Genomic DNA, 18,896 nt, shown 5'->3' with positions numbered 1-18,896 from the left:
TGAGAGCTGCAAGAGATGAGAGGATTGGAGGAGTCCTGGAAGGAAACAGAGGGCAGGAGACCACCAAGACAGATTTGCTCGCTGACGTCCCTAAGACAAAGAGCCAGGTCTGGAGGGGGCTGAAGGCAGGAGAAACAGCAGCAGAGGGAACTGCTGCTGGCTCAAAGCCAGACAGATGGAGCCAAGGGCCAGAGAGGGCTGAAGACAGGGGAGTAGGGCAGGAGCTTACCTACTGACATCTCCAGGGCTGGAGACTGGGACTCAGAGGAACAGTGAGAGTGAGGGATGCTCCCCTGGCAAATATGCTCCAGCAGAGGCTGTGGGGGTTCCTGCTGGGAAGAGTGGGGTTGCAACTGGAAGGACTCGGGTGGCTGTCCCAGTACAAGGACAGGAAAGGCCTGAGAGTCTAGCCTGGTCGAAGGCACCAGCGTCTGGTATGTGGGGCATCAAGAGACGAGATGTCTTGAGCTTTAGTGACTGCTTGCTCTCAGGTGAGAAATGGGCTACTCAGACTATACTGTTGTAAGGAACCAGATAAACCAAGGAGGGGTTGTATGGAGGCCAGAAAACATGAAGTTATTGGGTCACCTGAGATGGAAAACTGAGGCAGACTAGCTGCCATGCTGCGATCTGCTGCAGGAGGGTGCTTCAGGCAGGACTGCCTTATGATAGTGGGGTCATAGCAGCTTCAGTCAGGTTGCAGAATAAGGTCCATCTGACTGGCCAAGTTTCCGACTTACTTTTTAAAAAATCCCCATTAAAAAAGTAACGAAGGGAGTTCTGTTGTAGTTTGGTGATTGGTTTTATTGATGAAGCTCATTTGATGGAGCCAGAGAAGTCTTTAAATGAATAAATGTGCTGTCGCAGAAAATGAGGGGAAATTGAACTTCTGTATATTGATCTGACTTCAAAAGGCCGGGTGGCTTAGTCTAAATCTAATGTGGTGTTTGACACATCTCCAGTCAAATCTCCTTCTCGTGATTTTGCAACAGCTTTACAGTACGGGCTAGTTTAGTGGTTTCTTGGCACACTATATGTTCATTCCATGGACATTCTGACAGGCAGGGACCCTCCTTGGCTACTATGGAGGCTGCCAGGTAGTTATTTATTACTTTTAACTTCTTCTCCATGTTAACTAAGTTGACAGGGTCAATTTACAGGTCTTTTAATAGGTCCCATGCTAAGTGTGAAGATTAACTGATTTTTCTTTTCTGTCTCCTATTCTGACTTCTTTGATCCAAACTGGGTTTTGATTCTTTTCTCTGGAGGCTGCAATCTTTCTCCAGGGCTATGTCAAAGAAAGATCGTAAGGCATCAAAGACTAAACAACATGAGATTAAAGGCACCAGACACATAAGCAGAGTAGTCTCTAAATATAAGTTTACTGTTAGAGATCAACAGCTCTTTAGGAAAATGATTGTACTTACTGAGAATAAGGGACTGGTGTTAGAAAGTGCACATGATGATTTTTCCAGGTATCAGAATGTGTCTGGGTGAATGAAGCAGCCAGTGGTAGGTTTATTGAGGAAAGGGTTATGATGACAGGTCTGTCACTGACAAAGTGGCCTATTAGCTACAGCAGTGGATTGTGAATTAGAATTCCCAATTTCTATTTTTAGCTTTGTCATTGATTTGCTGTGTGATCCTTAGCATGGCACTCACTCTTTGTGTCACAGCTTATCTGTCCCTAAAATTAGAATACCATGGTGACTGACTGACAATATCCTGGACAAACCTTATGGCATTAAAGATAAATTGTACTGAATTAAGTTAAATCTCATTGTACTAGGTCTAATACCTTTGAGGTCCATTGTATAAAAAATCAATGGTGCATGTGTTATTACAGAACGGTATGTAATTCTGTAGGAGGAGGGGGTTACTAATGTAATTCCTCAGTTATCAGTTACTTTGAAGCCACCCCCTGGAAATGTGCACATAAACTAGAAATCTCTGGGGACCAACAGACAAAAAAAGGATTCTTGGTTTCCATTTTCTTTATGGAAATATGCTTATGAATATATATATATATATATATGACATAATTGGAATATGTTTTATGCTACATATGCCATGTAACATATCTCTGTAAAGGTTAGATCTACTGAATCTATTAATCCTATTTGTATGCATGTATTATTTTTGTACTCGAAGTTATGAATATTGGCTGTGTACTGGCTTGATGTCTAAGTAGCCTTAGTAGAGCTTTTGGTTAGTTCCCTGAGAAAGGAATGTGCAAATTAGGTACCCAATCAAGAAACTCTTAAAGGACAATGAATCTTGGAATGCTCCAATCCACATAAGTAGTCTACCTGAGGACATTCAAGGAAGCATGTGAACCATGGCTGCCACCCGTAAGTTCTGAGTCATGCATGGACGTGTGACTTGCCCAAGTGACTCCAAAACTCCATCCTGGAGCTGGACTTTGCATAGAAGAGAGAAAGGGGTCTCTACCCACAAGAGTGAAGTCTATTTAAACCTCAGGAAACCCCTCCATTTTGTCTTCAGCTGGCTCAAGAGCCTCTTGACCCCCAAGGATACCTGAAAGAAACTGGAACAAAGGACAATAACTACAGGGGGTGAGAGTGATTGCTGGACCCAGACTAAAAGGTGAGTAGTCTGTAAAAGGAAGCTTACTGGAATTCCTCTAAGGGTGAGGTTTTTATCTCTGTTCAGTTTCTTACTGTATTAGACATAGCCTTGCATGTTTTATTTTGCTTGGTAATTCACTTTGTTCTGTCTGTTACTACTTGGAATCACTTAAATCCTATTTTCTGTATTTAATAAAATCAATTTTTACTTATTAATTAACCCAGAGTGTGTATTAATACCTGGAGCGGGGGGGAGGGGGACAACAGCTGTGCATATCTCTCTATCAGTGTTATAGAGGACGGACAATTTAGGAGTTTACCCTGTATAAGCTTAATACAGGATAAAATGGATTTATTTGGGGTTTGGACCCCATTGGAAGTTGGGCATCTAAGTGTTAAAGGCAGAAACACTTCTTAACTTGCTTTCAGATAAGTCTGCAGCTTTGGGGCACATGGTTCAGACCCTGGGTCTGTGTTGGAGCAGACTGGAGTGTCTGGCTCAGCAAGACAAGGTGCTAGAGTCCCAAGCTGGCCTGGAATGCAGGGGCAGAAGTAGTTTTGGCACATCAGTTGGCAGTCCCAAAGGGGTTTCTGTGATCCAACCCATCACCGTGGCATAGTCGAGCAGGATCTGTGCACAGCTGATTGCTTTGACATACTAGTACTGATTTTAAGTGAGTTAAGCGTGGTAGCTGGAAAACAGACAGAGTAGTTACTGGTTTGTTATTTTCTGTTTGCTTATTTCAGGTAAGGGAAATAGGGACAGAAAAGGAAGCAAAGTAAATAAGAGTGAAGATCAGAAGAAGCTAGAACTACACAAGTTGCAAATTGCCCAGAAAGGCTGAACACTGGGCACTGGGAAAGTCTCTGTTAACTAAGAATCCTCTGAGCTCAGTGCATCTCAGTTTTAAGTGAGCTGCAGATGGGTGTGGCCCAACCTCTGTCTGTGGTAAAGCTGACAGGAGTGGAGGGGGGCCTGTTCTGGTAGGAGGGGGTTCTTTGTGGTATCCCAGCTCATCGAGTGACAGTCTAAAGGAAAGATAAATGGAAATTGGTGTGCAATTTGCCTGGGAAAAGGCTGCCCTGGGAAAAGAAAAGGCTGCCCACCAGCAAACCCTGGATTTAAAAGACAAAGCAAATTGAGACCCAGAAGCATGAACTGGCTGTAATGGAATAGAAGAGGTGCATAGAGACATGTATCCTGGAGCTGGAAGTGGGGGTCCTGGTGACTGCTGCGGTGGGAACAAACCCCAAGGACTCTGTAGCTGGAAGCAAGCCCAACCTGAGTGAAAGGGGGAAGGATTTTGCTGGCCAGTGAAAGATCTGTCATAGCTGGTAGCTATGAGCCCACAGCTGGATCAGGGTCTCTTTCCCTTTTGAGGGACACAGGAGTGTCTGCCCCAGAGAGGAGCCCCAAAACAAATTTTAGGTAAACTGCCTCCACCATGGTCAGTGTCCAAGCCTCTGGCAGTAAGTTCAGGAGGAGGGTGTGACATTGCATTCTATATGATTTTATAAAAATATGCTAATGAGTGTGAATATGATGTAACTGGAATATGCTTCATGCAAAGGGTCTCTTGTAAGGAATCATTACAAAGCTTATGATCTACTGAGTGTGGTCATCCTATTTGTATAAATGTATCACTCTTGTATCTGAAACTAGAAATATGAAATATGGCTCCGAGGTCCTATTGTAGTTATGCAAAGTGTGGGCCATTAATGGTGGCTTGGAATCTTGATGGCTCCCATTAATCAGGACAATTACCTGTAAATAGCTGTTTATTTGTAAGTCTTTCTGTATACCTGTGGGCTGGCAAGTGGGTAATGAAGTCTTACAGTGACATGTGATCATGTCACTTGAACTGGAATTCATCTTTAACCTGGTGCTTTTCCATTGAGAAGAGGGGTGGAAACCCAGAGGGACAAAGGATTCCTGTCTTATGCAAAAGATATATAAGTGGGCGGCCATCATGAGAAATCCCCTAGCTACCACCCGAGCCGGAACAAGGGCTGCATCAGGGGAAAGGATTGTGCCCAGACTAGGAAGATGTCGAGTCTGTGAAAAAAACTTATTGAAACATCTCTGATGGTGAGATTTTATCTGTATTCAGTTTTATTACTGCACTAGACTTAGACTGGCGTGTTTTATTTTATTTTGCTTGGTAATTCACTTTGTTCTGTCTGTTACTACTTGGAACCACTTAAATCCTACTTTCTGTATTTAATAAAATTACTTAATATATACTCTGGGTTAATTAATACTGGAGGTGGGGGGGGGGGAGAACAGCTGTGCATCTCTCCATCACTGTTATAGAGGGTGAACAATTTATAAGTTTACCCTGTATAAGCTTTATACAGGGTAAAATGATTTATTTGGGGTTTGGACCCCATTGGGAGTTGGGTATCTGAGGGTTAAAGACAGGAACATTTCTTAAGTTGCTTTCAGCTAAGTCTGCAGCTTTGGGGCACGTGGTTCAGACCCTGGGTCTGTGTTGGAGTAGACTGGCGTGTCTGACTCAACGAGACAGGGTGCTGGAGTCTCAAGCTGGCAGGCAAAGCAGGGACAGAAGTAGTTTTGGCACATCAGTTGGCAACCCCAAGGGGGTTTCTGTGATCCAAGCAGTCACACTTGGATCAATTGCCTGGTTTTAAACAGGCTCGGGGCCTTTCTTCTGACCCGGCAAACAGATTGGACCCCTGGTCTATGGAGGGCCCTGATCCTTAGGGAAGGGTTGAAAGGAATGGGCCTATTGAGATTTCATAAGCCTGTGTGCTTCCTCTGAGCTGAAGCTGTGATGAGCTTGAACCACAAGGAAACCCTTAGGTGGGGCCTGGAAGGATGCGTCAGCCAGAGCCCATGTTAGGGTTGCACTGATCGCTGGTGAGCTTCTTAGCATGTGTGTAGATTCTTTTATTGTTTTTAATGTGTTTTCTCTGTACTGCTTTTACCTTAAGAATAAAATAGGCTTGCATAAAAGAGCTGCATGGTAACTTACAACTGTGGACATTAACTGTCCCTGAAGGGAAAGCAAGCTGGTGTGCTTGGGGAACCTGTCTCTGCTGGGAATAACACGGTGAAGGCAGGGGACTATGCAGCCTGGGGATACCCGGCTTGGAAGGGAGACGTGCAGGTTTCCACGCAAGAAAGGTAACAGCTGGGGAGCTGGAAGCCTGAGAACGGGTGCCCTTGCTGTATCGCTATGGGTAGACAGAGATCCAGCTGCCCTGAATTGTGATGACCTTCACCTACTTGGCAATGGGGCCTTAGTAGCTCTTCTCTCTGCTGTGGAATTGAAGTCTAGTACTCCAGCTAGCAAGTGCATCAGAAAAGGGATTAATGAGCATTAAGAGCTAGCTAATATCTGTAAAAGCACTTCAAGATCCTTGGATGAAAGGCCCTGTGTAAGTGACACTCTCTTTTGTCAAAGGTAGGAGAGGGAATCTCTTTTATTGGCCCAACTTCTGTTGCTGAGAGAGACAAGCTTTCGAGAAGTAGGTCCAATAGAAGATATTGCCTCACCCACCTTGTCTCTCTCATATCCTGGGACCGACAGGGCTATAACAACACTGCACATAGCTCTTTTGTCAGACATTCTGCTATTACAGTGCTTAGTGTAGATAGCTAAGGTTAGATAGATAACTCTAAAGCAATTTTTTAAAGAGAAAATGATATGCAATTATCAGGACTGGACCCACATGTGTTAATAATATAAACATGTGTTACTGGCCTAGATTGTAATGGCCTCTCTGGTGTCTTAAGAGGCTTTTATGTAACTCTGTATTCTTTTATTGCACTGATCAGTAATATGCTACTTCCACAATGCTTCTGCAGACAGGCACTGTATAAAAATGGTATGCAAAATGTTTCTGTGGCATACTATAGAAAACAGAGACATTGTATTGGCCTTTTTGTTTTGGTTTTCAAAAAACGTTACCTACTCTGTCTTTTATTAAAAGTATCACAACCAATCTAGAATTATAGAAGCTGTGACAGGGTTGGGCCAGATGGCTATAGGAGAGTAATCCTTTTGGGATCCGGGAAGTGGGCAGGCGAAGCCCGTCCACTGCTAAAGGATGCCCCACCAGCCTAAGAGGATCCACAGGACCTGGACACCAAATAAATCCAGGGGACAACTAATGAAATAATAGGGACAGGAGTGTAGTCAAAGGGTCAAACGAAGAGAACCGGATGGGGACACCGAGCAGAGAACCCCGGACAGCACCCACTGCTCCTCAAAGGCGTCCAGGGCGTCTATGGACGCTGCCCAGAGGAACTCTGCCCAGACACGTGAACGGACCAAGGATCGGAAATAGGCCCCACAGTCACAGAGACTCCATCGGCCAACCTTCTCACTCTGGTTTTATAGATGGCCATTTTAGCTAGGGCCAGGAGGAGGCTGACCAGAAGATCCCATGACTTTGTGGGGCCACGGATAGGGAGTGCATAAATAAGAAGGTGAGGGGAAAAGTGCAACCAAAAACGTAATAAAATATTGGTGAGGAGCCGGAATAGGGGCTGCAGCCTGGCACACTCCAGATGTGTGTGTACCAGGGTTTCCCTCACGCAGCAAAAGGGGCATAGAGTCTGGGACAGAGGTGAACCGCACCAAGAACACGCCTGTGCTCACGGCTCTGTGAAGGAGCAGCCAACTGACATCCCCGGTGGATCTCGGGACTAAGATGGAATATAGGCTGGCCCACGGGGGCTCCTCACCCTCCAATGGTGGCAGAAGGTCCCACCATTCTGTATTGGGGCGGGACACGAGGGTGAGGGCGTGAAGGGTGTGGAGCACGAGTGTATATAGATGTTTCCTTGGCGTGGTTTGGAAGCAGACCGGCTGCATCCCGTGCAGCTGGCTCACGGTGAAGGGCTGAGGGAGTCGGTTGAGTCCATAGGGCAGGGGCCCAATTAAAAGGCCCGGCGGGCCTGGGATAGAGGGTGGCCGGGGCGTGCCCTCATGCAGGACCTGGGTGAGATAAACCTGAGCAGCGGGTGGCAAAGCAGCCTTCACCTCCTGAAGTATGGGCCAGGGAGTACGAGATCTGGAGAGCCCCATTCACTGAGCAAGCGTCAGGGGATCCAGCCAGTCTCCCTGGTCGTAGTCCAGGAGGTCTCCGACTCTTGTGACTTCTGCCAAGACCAACCTCTGGTGCACCGAGTGCAACTCCGCCACCTGCACACGGAGCTGGGGGTTGTGTAGCAGGGGCTCCGTGAGGAGATCTGCCCCCTCGGTGGCCGCCATGGACCTGGTCGTTGAAAACAGTTTCCAGGTCCGGAGGAGGTCCTGGTAGAAGACTGGCAGCCCGGAGAGGTCTCGCGGAAGACCTCTCGGATGGAGATAAAGGAGCTGCCAGTCGTATCAGAGCCCTCGGAAGCGGTGCAGGAAGGCGTGCACCAGTATGCTCCACGCCGGATTACCTGCACCATAATGGAGCCTCTGCAGGGCCTGGAGGCGGAAGACATGGACCTGAGTGTGCAGACACTTCAGGCCCTGCCCTCCCTCCTCCAGGGGTAGATGGAGAATCCCTGCAGGAACCCTGTGCAGTCCTGACCAAAAGAACTCCAGAATCGATGTCCGGAGGTTGGCCAGGAAACCCAGGGCCAGGACCAGGGTGTTGAGCCGGTACCAAAGCATTGACAGGACTAGTTGATTAAGCACCAGTGCTCTCCCTCGAAGGAAGAGGCAATGGAGTAGTCCTGTCCATTTCCAGAGCCGCTCTGTCACCCCGTCCTCCAAATTCTGCCAGTTCTCCGGCAGAGACAGATGTGTGGCAGAAAGGTAAACACCTAGATAGAGCAGCGGACCCGCAGTCCACCGGATGGCCTGAAGCGCGGGTGGGAGGGAGCTCGCCTGCCACCAGTCCCCTACCACCAAGCCTGAGCTCTTGACCCAGTTGACCCAGGGGGAGGAGGCTGCTGAATAGATGGCCTGGCAAGCCTCCACCCGCACCAAGTCGCCCGGGTCCTGGACCATGAGGAGCACGTCATCAGCGTATGCCAACAGGACCAGCCGCAGCTCCGGCTCCCGCAGCACCAACCCTGTCAACCTCCTTCGGAGGAGACAGAGGAAGGGCTCGATTGCCAGAGTGTACAGATGGCCCAAGAGGGGGCACCCCTGCTGTACTCCTTGCCCGAAGCTGACCGATGCGGTCAGGGTCCAGTTAAGCCTAATGAGACACTCTGCGGAGGCGTACAGCACTTGGAGAAAACCCACAAACTGGGGTCCAAAGCCAAACGCTTGTAGAGTGCTTAGGAGATACCCGTAATCCACCCTGTCGAACGCCTTCTCCTGATCCCAGGACAGGAGAGCGAACGACAAACCATCCCTACACCCGAGTTCCAAAAGGTCCCACACCAGATATAGGTTGTCAAAGATGCTGTGGCCTGGGACGGTGTAGGTCTGGTCTGGGTGGACCACGTCCGCCAGCACGGACCCTAGCCGCAGCGAGATTGCTTTTGCCACAACGTTGTAGTCCATGCTGAGGAGCGAGATGGGACGCCAATTTCGTAAATTCCAGAGGTCCCCCTTCTTCAGCAATAAGGCGAGCACGGCTCGCCTGCACGAAAGAGGGAGGACACCGCTCTGCAAAGACTCAGCCCAGATGGTGACTAAATCTGGGCCGAGGACGTCCCAGAACACGCGGTAGAACTCCACAGTCAGCCCATCTATGCCCGGAGATTTATTGGTGGGCATGTGATGGAGGGCTTCCAAGAACTCAGCCAGAGTGAGAGGCAGCTTTAGCCGGTCTCAGTTGCGCGTGCTGACCGTAGGGAGCTCCTCCCACAGCACTCTGTAAGCGTTAGGATCGGTCGGATCCGGGGAGAAAAGGCTTGCGTAGAAGGCTCTTGCCGTCCCACACACCTCCACTGGATCCGTGAGAGGGGTGCCGTCTTCTGCCAGAAGGCAGGTGACGTGTTTTTTTGGCCCCTCTCCTTTTCTCCAGGGTGTAGAAGAAGCAGGAGCCGCGATTCATCTCCCAAAGGAGACAGATGCGGGGATCGAACAAAGGCACTCCGGGCCTGATCGTCCTCGAGAGCACAGTCTGCGCAGAGGGGCGGATCCTCAGGGCTGGCAGCCAGATGCCTCTCTAGCTCCAAGACTTCCCGTTCCAACTGCTCTATCGCCGCATCCCTCCATCGGCTGGCGACCCAGGTTTATTCACGGCAGAAGATCTGGGCACGCACCTTCCCCAGATCCCACCACTGCCACGCGGAGGGAAAGGCACGCCGCTACCCTCGCCAGGCCAGCCAGAATTCCCGGAAGGATGTCATGAAGCCCACATCCTCCAACAAGCTGTTGTTGAAATGACAATAAGCCGGCCCCGGTCTCTCCGCGCAGAGGGATGTCATCACGGTGGCTAAATGATGGTCAGAAAATAGGGCCGGCCGGATGCTGGAGGAGTGGGCTTGTGAAAGGTGGAAGCGTGATAAATAAATGCAGTCCAACCAGGAGTGGCACGACCGATGGGCCTCCACTCGGACAAAGGTGAACATGGAAATGTCATCCAGGTGGTGGTCGCGCCAAACAACTACCAGGGAGTGGTGTTCGACTATGTCCTGGAGGACATCCGCGGTGGCCGGGCACTGCTCGGTCCCCGAGCGTTCCCGCTCCTTGAGGGTGGTGTTAAAGTCCCCACCCAGGACCATGCACTCATGAGGATCCAAGGTGCTGAGGAAGGTGGACACCTGCTGATAGAATTGCAGCCGCTCCGGGCCCGATGTTGGGGCATAGACATTAATGAGGTTGACCACAAGCCCTCCATACGGACCCGGAGGTGCAGCAGACAGCCCGGAATAGCCTCGGCGACCCCCTGCACCTTGGGCCATAGGTCGGGGGAGAACAGGATTGCCACTCCAGCCGTATGAACTGGCTAAAGTAGACCCTGTCCCCCCCCAATCCAGCCACCAGCTGTCTTTGGAAGCCGGATCCATATGGGTCTCCTGCAGAAAAACCACAGAGTACTCCCCTTCCCGAAGGAAGGAGAGCACCTGGCACTTGCGGAGACCCATCCTACAGCCTCAGGTGTTCAACATTGTGATGGTGAGAGGTGCCATGAGTAGGGCTAGGGGGGGATCCTCGCTGGCAGGGACGCTCCAGGGGTATTATGGGAAGGGTTGGCATCAGGGGCAGGGCAGGGATCAGGAGCAGAGTCAGGGAGAAGGGCAAAGGCAGGATCCTGGGCCCCAGTAGCTAGGCTGCTGGGAAATGGCCCCTCTCGGTCAAGCTCAGGAATCTGGGGAGTGGGAAGGGGGTCCTCCGTGATGCCGGGCTCTGGCTCCATGGTCGGTGTAGTAGCCATGGCATCAAAAGGTGGACAGCCTTCAGTGGGGTCCCTGCCCGGGAAGGAGGTCGGTTGCCCCACGCCCACGAGGGACAGCCCATGGGGCTCGGGTCCCAGATCCATGGAGTAGTGCACCCAGTAATGGGCCCCCTGGTAGGGGACCAGGAATGACCCCTCGAGTGCCACTCCATCACGCACCACCGGCAGCAGTTGAAACTGCACTTGCCGGCGGAACGAGAGGACGTGACGGAGGACGGGGTCTTTGCAGCCCAACGGGAGAGGGCTGATGACAGAGATGGGTTTCACCAAGGTAGAGAGGGCGGGTAACAGAGCAGCATTGGGAAGAAAGGTAGGGACGGAGGTCAGGACCAGGCGGACGCCCAGGTCCTCTAGCAGCTTGAGGGGGACGAACACCCTCCCCCACTGCCAGGCTTTCTCCACCGCCTCCTGGGCGGAGACCTCCGATGCTAAGAAGAAGACGACCTTGATATACATTTGGAGTCCGCCACAATGGCCGTGGGCCCCACCACCCTCGCCAATGCCCGCACGTAGGTTTCCACGTGGGGTGAGGTGGGCACCAGGAGGCAATGGTCATGGTGGGAAAGAGGCCCCGGCCGCTATAGATGGTAGCGGAGGCGGTGGGCAGGAGAGATGACATAGTGGCAGGCGGGGGGGCCAGGGGAGGCACACCCGCAGAGCTGGTGGAGGGAACAGCGGGGAGGGACGCTGCGGCTGGTGGTAGGGCTGCGGCAGGGGGGTAGCCCCTGCCATGGAGGACCTGGTCTTTTTAGCAGGGCCCTTCCCCTTCTTCTTACCCTGGCCCTTCCTGCTGGCTGGGGGGGCTCCCCCAGAATCTGAGGGGGGGAAGGATGTGGCAGCAGCGGAGGTCACCCTGGTGCCCGTTGCTGCTGGTGCCCCAGCGGATGCGGCGGAAGGTGGTTCGGCGGCAGCAGTGGATTTAGAGGCGGGGGGGTGTGACGGAGGGGCAGACGGAGGAGGGGCAGCTGGGGCTCCTGGAGGGACCCCCCCCAATCTCATCCCCCTCCATCATAAGCAGGGACGGAAGGGGAGACACCAGAAGGAGGAGGGGAAAGGGGAAGCAGGTCGACCACTCCTCCCCGCTAGGCTGCAGGCAGGGGAGGATGGTGCCAAAAGGGGTGGGCTGGATGGGGGGCAATCAGGGGTTAGGGGTCAGTCGCCGACACAGGGTGGAATTCCGGCTCCTCTTGGTGCACTAGGGGAGGGGGGATACAACAGCATTGGAGGTGCAGTGAAGAGGGTCTAAACTAAAATGGGGAGTGGCACAAGCGCATGGGAGGGGGCACGGGCACACGGAGCAAGGGGCTAAGCGGGCTGGAGTTAGGGCAGGGAAACCAAGGGGCTGGCTTCAGAGGCTGGGGCAGGGCAAACAAACAAAGGCTGCAGAGGGAAAACGGCTAGGGCAGGCAAACAAACTGAGGCTAGTAAGGGGGCTGGGCCAAAAGGGAGGGCAAAAGCTGCAAAGGGCAAATGGGGCAGGTTGCAAGGGGAAAAGCAGTGAGGTAGATTATCCGGGGGGGGGATGGGGAGGGCGCGTGTGCCCACGTGCGCTTGCACAAAGTCTGTTTAGGCTGGCTGCTGCTTCTGGCCCAAAGGGTGGAATCAGGGCATAGCAAGCCAAGCAAGCAGCTGAGTCCAGAGGCAGGAGCTGAGGCAGATGGTATACAGCCAGTGGGGGTGGTGGAGGGGGCAGCGGTGGTGGTAGCGGTGGGGGTTGGGGGACACACAGATGGATCGGGGGGCAGCTCCACGCCACATCCCCTGTGTCCCTACAAACACAGTCAAGACCCCCACCACAAGAGCACAGTTTGAAAGTTACTTATTTCCAAAGGCCCCCTCCACGGTGGTCTGCAAAGTCTCTAGGTGCTCCCCCATTGGTAGATGGTCCTCTCCTCCTCCTCCTCCAGGCAGCAGACTCTGCAACAGCAGCTCCAGGAACTCCAGGTGGTGGTCCAGGTAGGCAGAAAGGACCCCCTCTCAGGTGGTGGTAGTGGTGTCCACAGCAGCAATGGCTGGGGCTGGGGCCCCTCATTCGCCCCTCTGGGGACTGGGCAAACAGGCCCCCCCACCCCTCCAAGGGGCTGCAGCTGGAGTAGTAGGACCAGCTTCCCAAAAAGTTAGGTTTGCAAATACGTGTCTAGCTGGTATATGCCACTGTATGGTTGTTGCTTCTGCAAGTGTCCTACTTGCAGGCATACTTGCAGACACAATTACCTATTCTGTGCTCTCATCTCTATTTGCACACATAAAACGGGATCTCATTTTGTCTCCTCATCTGAAAGTTTACTGTGTTTGAAAATCTTCTCCTGATTTTGTGTGTAATGCTCCTAAGGATCTTTTGATCACTAAAAAAATCAAAGGGCTTGCAACACTCGAACTCTGCCTAAACATCTAGAAATTCATTCAATTAAACCTTTTAAAGAAAAGCTCACACAACAGTCAAAAGCAGCACAAATGGCAGCACGATATTTACATGAAAAGCATGTTGATTCTGACCCATACCAAAGCTTAGTGGTTATAGGATCATTCCTACCTTCATATTCTGAATGTTCTTTAGCATAACATCACCAATTCTTTGGTAATCTCCTTTAATATGAGCATTGGAGCGGCCTTCCCTGTCAGCAACAGAAACATCAAAACTTCAGTCATGCAATATAATAGCATAATCACTTGTAGAGCACCAAGAAACTCAACTTATTTCTTTCAAAATCCTAAAATTCTATATTCTCTAGCTCAAAAACCCATGAAGAAGCTTCTTAATATACTGTTAATTCCCATGTAGAGTACATTCTTCATCTAAATTGGCTTGTACTAGTAACATCAGAGAGGGCATGAACCTAAAAAAACCATTAGGCTTTTAAGGAAAATTGCCAACATTTTTAAAGCTATGAATAGGGAAGACTTTAAAATATCATTGCAGTTCATTGGGCATTGATTGTAAAGAGGAGGCAGAAGACTTTTTTTTTTTTTTTGTTAAAAACCAAGTATTGTATCCCCAGCAGGGACTGCTGATGAGGATGTTCTAAGAACCCTTCTATTATTGGAAGGGGAAGCAGCCCGCAAGGTTGCCCGGCATCCAGATTCATTACAGAAGTGTCACATATTCACAGGGAACATTCCTGTCAAGTCTCTCCTTTTGCATATTTAAAAATAATGCAACCACCGCCCCAATCAGCCTAGACTTCCTTTAGCCAGTGCTAATGCATGTTGCAGTGCGCACTCAGTTTGGGATAACCGTAACTCCTGGTGACAAAGGATTATTTGTTTCTAAATGTGTGTAAAAGAGATATGGGGCTGGAGAGGGGGCAGAATTAAAGGCGTTACACATTCAATTTCTCAAAAAAAAAATACATCACCCCAGAGAACAGTGAATTTAAGATTCTAATTGTCATTGAACTGTTCAAACCATACTGATCTGAGCTGAGCATTTCAAAACAGACAGGAACAACCTGCAGGGGAGGGATAGCTCAGTGGTTTGAGCATTGGCCTGCTAAACCCAGGGTTGTGAGTTCAATCCTTGAGGGGGCCACTTAGGGATCTGGGGCAAAAATTGGGGATTGGTCCTGCTTTGAGCAGGGGGTTGGACTAGATGATCTCCTGAGGTCCCTTCCAACCCTGATATTCTATGATTCTATAACCACTAGGGGGCTGAGGGGAGCACAGACTGACAGCCTAATTAAAAAAAAATGAAGGAACAGTCTTCCTCAGTGCAGCTTCAATTGTGAGCATATTCTCACTCAATGGCCTCAGATTTTTAAATTTTGTTAAGCTACCAAGTGTGAGGTTGGGGGGTGGGGGCATGTCGAATTCATCCCTGGGGTGAACGTGTACAATTCTACTGAAGAAGCTGCACAAACCAAAAAGGCAGACATTTGAGATCTAAAATAACAATGATGAGATCAAATTTAACTCGAGGAAATGTTCAGATCTCTGCTTTAAAATTAAACACATTTCTTGATTTTCATTCACCTGTAGTTATTCATCTCATTCAAACATCTGGATTTTTACTTTAGGAAAATTCTATTTGCACTAAAGTTTCAATAAATGGAAGACAAAATCGTAAATCTTTGCATTCCTTAACAAATGGACTGTTGTCAGACCTATTCTACAATCAGTGAATTACTGAAGATGTATGTGTAGCTAAGGGATACCCATAGAATAGAGAGAGAAAACGGATTTTTAATAACCCCTCTATTATAATTGAATGTACAAATATTCAGGAACATATTATTTTGTAAAGATATATGCATTTGTGGTTAATGGCTACGCTGGATAGTTTTTTGTGCATTCTTCTCTTACTGAAAAAATATGGAGGGTGCAGCACATAATGAGGAACAATAATATCCTTCAATTTATCCCACAGATGACAAAATAGCTATAAAGGATTATGTTATATTGCTTCAAGTTCATCTCAAGTGGCACTGAACAACACTGAGTGGTTTCATACGCTGTCTTTATTTTCTGTTGTATTAATGCTCCCTGCAGTAGCTTCAAGCGAACACGCTTATTTCAGCAGTTCATGACAAGATAGTTTAAGTTCTTTGAAATCAGAAGTTACACTGGGGTGAGAAATAGGATGCTAGTCTTGTGTAACCATGACTTCTAATTAGCTCTCCCAGGTAGGCAAAAGCTGTAGTTTAAATAACCAGCTTGTCTTTCATTCTTTCTACTCAAATGTGTCCGATATATCTGGGAGATTGGGGTCTACTTCAAAAGATAATAGAGGTGCATAAAACATCAGAATATTAAAGTTTCCACATGACCTGAGGATGGAAAGAAATACAAGCTTGCTTCTCTACTGAGCTTTACACTAGCAAGTCCCTTCCCCCTCCCCAAGTACATCGTTCTCCTTCCTGACTGTTTTTCATCCAACAATTTCCCCTACTGAAATTTCCCCTCAAGTTATGATTAAAACTTTTCTCTCACTGAAGCTTTAGTCAAAGGGGACATGCATTAAATTTGCAGGCAACGCTCAGCAAGCTTGCCTGAATGTTCTACACTTTTAAGGTTGCACAAAATTTTCAGAAACGTCCAAAACAAAAGAAGAAAATTACTGCCAGCAGTGATGTGGGTGCTGGGTGATTATCAACAGAAGAACTCTTGCTTTATAACCATTATTCTCCTCCCTAATTTTTTGTCATCGTTTAAAATCCTTTTCATGTTCCTGCATTTAATTTTATTAAATGAACTTCAGCAGCTTGGTACCTTGTTGGCTTATTGCCAAGATAAATATTAACTACAATTTTACAGAATTATTCTGATGAGAGAATTTCTTTGCTGGAGTTGATTCTATGCTTAGTCTGGCTGAAATCTGCCCTGGAAGATTTCTTTATATACTATCCACTAGCTATAGGAGACCTGATCACATCTATGTAAGGGCTCCCATTGACTTCCTGGGCTTTGGATCAGGCCCTTGGTGAAATACTTCACTAAACAATTAGCTCCTTGCAGCCTAAAAGTTTATCCCTGCCCCATTACAGCCAGTGCACTCTGCCAATGCTCCATTATTCAGGTCACCTGAAACAATCCAAATCCTGTAGCCAGAGTACTTCCTTTCTACACTTCACCACCCCAGTTGCCCAAAGCTCCTCTCAACAGCCTGGTGGTTTTCAAATCTTTCTGTGTAGCTCATGAGAACTGACTCAGTGTGGCAGGGAAGGTGGGGGATTAGTAGGACAGGTAGTCCATAAAAAATGCATTTCTCTCCCAAAGAGACTGGAAGCGTGATGAAGGACTGAACCCATTGCAATATCTCAATAAGAGATGATGATAAGCCAACAAAGATGTTGATAATCTCAATAATAGCTGGCCTCCCACTAAAATGGACAAAAAACCTAGATTGTTGTGAAGCCTTACAAAGCAGGCAGATAGGATAGCTCAACAGCCAGTCCCTAAGCCTTGTCCATCCTCTCTGCTTGCAGCTTCCTCCCACACTGGTGTTAAATCTTCCACCGCAAAAACGAATTTCTGAACAGTCAGGCAATTAAAGATTTAAAAACAAAAACAACCCCCCACCACACAATCATTTGTGGGTCTCTAATATCAAAATTCTAACAGTGCGTGACTCCTCCAAACAATAACATTTCTACAAAATAGAAGTAATTGCAACATATTATTCACAACTTTATTGAAACCCCTCTTTTAGATCTTGAAACCTGATACCATACCACCACTTAGCCACAAAGATAATACAGGCCTTATAAATACCTAAACCAGATAGCTTTATCTGCCTATTTAGATATTTGTACCACTGTATTACCATGACATCTGAGCCTGGCAGAAAGAATCTGACCTCTCAATGGCTAAACACACCTTTGTTAGTTAGTTTTAGGGGGTTTTTTTTGTTACAGAGAAGGAATGACACTGAACCTTTCTTATATGCCCTGATATTCCTAAAGCTTCCTCCTAGTACTAAAATGCTTCTCTCATTAGAATGAAAAAGTCTGTAAATGCAAAATTTAAAATTTCTTTGCCATTATGAAACTGTTTGATATTTAAAAGTATAAAAAAGCTATTGTTTGATTGAGCTTAAGTACTGGATTTTGTCTATCAAGTTAAGTTATTAAACACACAGGGAATTCTCCTGCAGCAGTTGAAGCAATTGAACCAATGTACAAATTACGAGGACACAAGGGGAAATCTAAGGTTAGTAGAGTTAAAAAAACAAAACAAACTTCTTATTGTCCTTAAGTACATTAAGGAACAAAAAGAATCCTAACAGTAGTATTGCCCTATTATTAGATGGAAATGGAAGAATTGTCAATAATACAGATAAGGCAGAAATGTTCAATAAATATTTCTGTTCTATATTTTGGAAAAAGCCAGATGATGTAGTCATATCGTGATGATAATGATGAAAGCCTTGCCATTCCAACAGTAAGTTGAGAAGATATTGAGCTGCAGCTACTAAAGCTAGGCACTTTTAAAATCAGCATGTCCAGGTAACTTGAATCCAAGAGTTTTTAAAGAGCTGGCTTAGGTGCTCTCTGGACAATTAATTTTGATTTTCAATAAATCTTGGAATGCTGGGAAAGTTCCAGAGGCCTGGAAGAAAGCTAATGGCGTACCAATATTTTAAAAGGGTTAGCAGGACAACCCAGGTAATTACAGTCCTGTCAGCAAGAAATCAACCCTGAACAAATTTCTGAAGTGGCAGATATGGAACTTAATTCATAAAGAGTTAAAGATAATATAATTAATGCCAATCAACATGAGTTTATGGAAAACAGATCCTGTCAAACTAACTTGATAACTTTTCTGGTGAGATTATAAATTTGGCTGATAAAGGTAATAGCATTGATGTAGTATATTTAGACTTCTGTAAAGCATTTGGCTTGGTACCATAAGATATACTTGGGAGCTGAGAACAGGTTTGCTTGGAGCATGCACCAAGCACATAGTGCTGAGAGTAGGGTGAGGAGCTATGGAAGGCCAGTGCATGGCACAGGCCCACAAGTGCTGAAACTGGGACAGAGGGGATGAGAACACGCTCTGAGAAAAATGGAGCAGTTCACACCTTTCAGAGCTTTTGTTTCAGACTGTATTCATCTCCATGGGATGCTCTCATTCATCTGAGAACATCTAATTGAGATAAATGGACCCCTTCACACTTCTCTGAGCCTCCTGTGCTGAAGATGGATGGGTAGAACCTCTTTCCAATACACAAGACCCAGATTTGGGTTAGGGACTCTGCATCTTCATTCTCCTGCCCCTTCTCTAGGCTTTATCTCTAGCTGGTCCTTGCACTCCTCACAACCCCCCCACCTTCTCACCTCTCAAGCTCACAAGGAGCATGGAGTGCTGAGGAGGAAAGTGGAGTGGGTATGAATGGGGGGGGCTCAGAGCGGTGTATGCATGCATGTGTTGGGGCTTGGAGCAGCAGGGAGCCTAGGGCTGATCAGAGCAATGGCATTCCCAGGAGGAAATGTGGGAGGAGTCAGTGCAGTGTTGGAACAGTGGAGGAGAGCATGGGTAGTTGAAGCAGTG

At 47.9% G+C, this 18,896-nt stretch overlaps 1 protein-coding gene across 7 annotated transcripts in view; it reads right to left on the bottom strand.

Annotated features, from left to right (window-relative positions):
- The window catches only part of FARP1 (FERM, ARH/RhoGEF and pleckstrin domain protein 1), a 360,795-nt gene that overhangs the window by 28,190 nt on the left and 313,709 nt on the right, over window positions 1-18,896 (bottom strand). For all 7 annotated transcript variants that reach the window (XM_038415957.2, XM_038415977.2, XM_043504705.1 and 4 more), the window contains exon 17: window positions 13,444-13,525. In XM_038415957.2, the coding sequence (XP_038271885.1) occupies window positions 13,444-13,525 (82 nt within the window). The remainder of the gene's footprint in view (window positions 1-13,443; window positions 13,526-18,896) is intronic.

This window comes from Dermochelys coriacea, chromosome 1, assembly GCF_009764565.3.
Source record: "Dermochelys coriacea isolate rDerCor1 chromosome 1, rDerCor1.pri.v4, whole genome shotgun sequence".
Lineage (NCBI taxonomy): Eukaryota > Metazoa > Chordata > Testudines > Dermochelyidae > Dermochelys > Dermochelys coriacea.
The sequence above is the reverse complement of the archived record's forward strand: the minus strand, read 5'-3'. Positions and strand labels throughout refer to the sequence as shown.